Here is a 3,401-nt window from a genome sequence, read left to right as displayed (position 1 = left end):
TTTACGGTGCTTTCAAAAATGCAGTAAAATACAGGGTGTTCCATTTAAAAAAACATAACTTTGATATGGTACGCTTTTCCTGGACACCCTGTATATTTCAAAATATTTTTAAAATGTAGCCGTAATCAACCTACACGTACCCACCTAAACAGGTTTCTATAACATTTGCCGTTTGGTCACTAGCGACCGAGGCGTTATTGGTGGCCCACCCTGTATTGTTTTTATTTTTGTAAGAAATAAATGTTTGGTTTTATTTTTATTAAAAAAAAAACATAATTATTAAATTTAATACCTAACCAATTTTCTATCCATCTTCCCCTAACCCCATTATTTACATGTTAAGATAGCTTCGTTTAGCGCTGTTTCGCATTACGCTCTACTTTGATGGAACGTATCCTACGCGTTAAGCGGGGTCTTAATGTATCTGTTTTACAGTAAACAAAGAGAGTTTTATAAAGCATTTGCGTCTTCTAGCAAAATAAAATCAGGTTTTATAAAATGCCTGCATTTTCTAACAATCCCTACTAACAAAAGAAAAAAATGGCAAGAAAACTAGTTTTAAGATATTCCTAGTGGCATCTAGCTTTTCAGTAAAAAAAAAAACTTATATTCAGGTGTAGCAAAAACCCTGCTGTACCAGATATCTTTGAAATATCTTAGAAAGTGATGGTTATGTTAAAAATGTGAAAAAAAATATTAAGGAGGCCCAACATTGTATGAAGGTAACTTGTAACTATGAAGTATAGTTCATTCATTTCTGGACACTATGTAGTTTTGGAGATATTATATTATTCAATAAATCAGTGACCATGCATTTAGCTAAATAGATACCTACTGGATTGAATTAAATATTGATAATATAGTAATATACTATACAAATTAGTTTTAACTATTCAAGAAATAATAAAAATAATTAAATTAATAAATATACTTCTAAGAATAATGACTAGAGCTTGGCATTGCTTGAGAACTCAGTGGCATCACTAAATTTAAAAATAATATTAAAGATACTAACATCTTGCAATTTGAAGTTTATCAGAAAAAATTGCGACTTATTTTGAAAAGGAACATTCCACCTCTAGATATAAAATTAAAAATACTGATATAGGTCACTAGTATTTTTCCCTTCACGTAGTTACACCAACGAATGAAACGAGTTCTGTACCACTGCACAACGATATCCTCTCGCTAATATTTGCACCATATTTATTCACCAAGGTGTCAAGCTCTAGAAATACCTAGTTGAATACCTTTAAATTAAAAGATTGATCAGTTAAAACATTTTTTTACAGGGTACAGTAATTATTATAGCCAACCACGGAGACAGGATAGATATTCCATCAGGAGCTTGCCTGGAGAATAAAATAGTTTCAGGCAATATGAGAATTTTAGACCATTGAAAGAGCATACAAATTTTAGATATTAATTTTAATTAAATTATTGTTTTAAAAAAATTGTCAAGTGTCTATTTTTCTATGTTTAATTTTATCTTTTTATTTCACAAGAATTATATTTACAAGATAGGTACTCTAAGACATGTATACTGTTATTAAAATAATATATTTGTTACAGAACTTCCCATTTCATTTCATCTGTGAAAATATATGTTGTGTAACCATATTCTTACTTTTTTTAAGAAAGATGTGGAATAAATTAGTACAGATTGATCTGTAAATTTATTTTTATTAATTAAAAGAATGTACACTTAAATATAATTAATTAGAAAAAAGAAAGAATTAAAATCGTTTTAAGATAATTCATTACATCTTTGAAAATATTTTCATTATGAATAAATGTAGTTAATTTGTGCAATTAATAAAAAAAAGACAATTTAAAATGTGTTAAACCTGCAATTTTATGTGTAAAGTAATTTTGATTGTATATTCCATTATATTCAAAAGTATTATATTGTGTGTGATGAGAAGTTATTTTGACACTACAGCTAGATTTAATTCTCTTGAAAGAAAGGAAGCTATTTCATTGAGAATTAATTCTTTTATTGTTACATTTGTTATTATCGACATTAAATTTGTCACGTCTTCGATGGATGCATTTCTTATAGCTTTCTTTATGGCCTTGATCAGTTTTCTTTTCTGCTTGGGTGTTAAATCATATTTTATAATTTCAACAACTGATTTATATTTTCGTCTATTAATGAAGGCTCTTAATATAGATGTTAAAGTACCACCTGTTGAATGAAAACAGAATTAGAGGTATTCTATGAAAACTAATGTGGTTAAATGTAATGTAAAATGTATTAACATCAATTAATTCCGCATGTTTTGCATTACCTTGAGAGATATGTAACTAGCGAATGTTTATTTAATAGCAGCTTAAATATTAATAGCTCAAAAAAATTAAATGGTGCTGTTATGGTAAACTTTAAGATTTTTCTCAATTGTAGCAAAAATGTAGTATTTTTATATTTTCTGACTGTGGTACAATAGTACAGTTCTATAAAAATTTTAAACACTAAATAAATTTTTTTTCGTCGTATATTTTGGTCAATTTTTAATTGCAATGGAAAATTTATTATACACGCCCAAAAATATAAAAAAAAAAAATAAAATCATTTAATGCGATAAATGAAACGGCAAATATAATTTGCTGTTCGTTTTGAATTGAAAAAAAATATATACAGGGTGAATCAGACATAATGTCATTAACCCTTTCGCTGCACAATACGTCTGAACGTAGCTACCGCGCCGTGCGTGAAAGTTTATCGCGTGTGAATATATACGTCTGGAGCAGTTAGACCACTTATAGTTTTACATTATGTTGTGTTAAATTACGATTTACGATAAATTTTACGATTTTATTTTGAATAAAATACAGTATATGTGCTAAATAGAAACCGATTACCAGTACCTCTTTCCATAAAAATATTTGTCACAATCGGTATAAGCTCGCCCGCAAAAATTCGCCTTACCAATTGCAATGACCGAGTCACTGATGCGCATGGTTGCGAATATATACGGTTTGAGCAGCCTGATCCAATAACTATTCATGCGAATTAATCCGTCTGGAGCAGTTTGAGCCCTATAAATTTTTAACGAATATATACGTCTGGAGCAGTGAAAGGGTTAATTTTAAGGGAAGATAGGGAAAAATTTTTTATCCTATTTTCAATTCAAAACGAACAGCAAATTATATTTAAACACATACAATTCAACATGTTTCACCACTTAGATAAATAGGGTATTGAATTGTAGACATCGGCAGGGGCGGTAAATGTGTAAATCCACCACTGGCTAAACCAAAAAGTGTTTAGGTTTTGCTTTTTTTTTTTAGTCAAATCAAAATATGTTTAGGTCTTTAACTGATTGCGATTATTTCAAGAAAAATAAGCGACTAAACTCGCTGTTGCCAGGGTTACGTGGGTTAGCCTGCTTGTGATTTGG

General features: G+C 29.3%; 1 protein-coding gene across 5 annotated transcripts in view; it reads left to right on the top strand.

Moving 5' to 3' along the window:
• The window catches only part of LOC108914349 (UTP--glucose-1-phosphate uridylyltransferase), a 35,274-nt gene extending 33,233 nt beyond the window's left edge, over positions 1–2,041 (top strand). For all 5 annotated transcript variants that reach the window (XM_018720144.1, XM_018720145.2, XM_018720146.2 and 2 more), the window contains exon 6: positions 1,293–2,041. In XM_018720144.1, the coding sequence (XP_018575660.1) occupies positions 1,293–1,400 (108 nt within the window). In that variant the 3' untranslated portion in view covers positions 1,401–2,041. The remainder of the gene's footprint in view (positions 1–1,292) is intronic.
• The last annotated feature ends 1,360 nt before the right edge of the window (positions 2,042–3,401 follow it).

Source organism: Anoplophora glabripennis, unplaced genomic scaffold (genome assembly GCF_000390285.2).
Source record: "Anoplophora glabripennis isolate ALB-LARVAE unplaced genomic scaffold, Agla_2.0 scaffold807, whole genome shotgun sequence".
NCBI classification, from domain to species: Eukaryota; Metazoa; Arthropoda; class Insecta; order Coleoptera; family Cerambycidae; genus Anoplophora; species Anoplophora glabripennis.
Note: the sequence above shows the minus strand (reverse complement) of the source record. Positions and strands in the feature narration are given on the sequence as shown.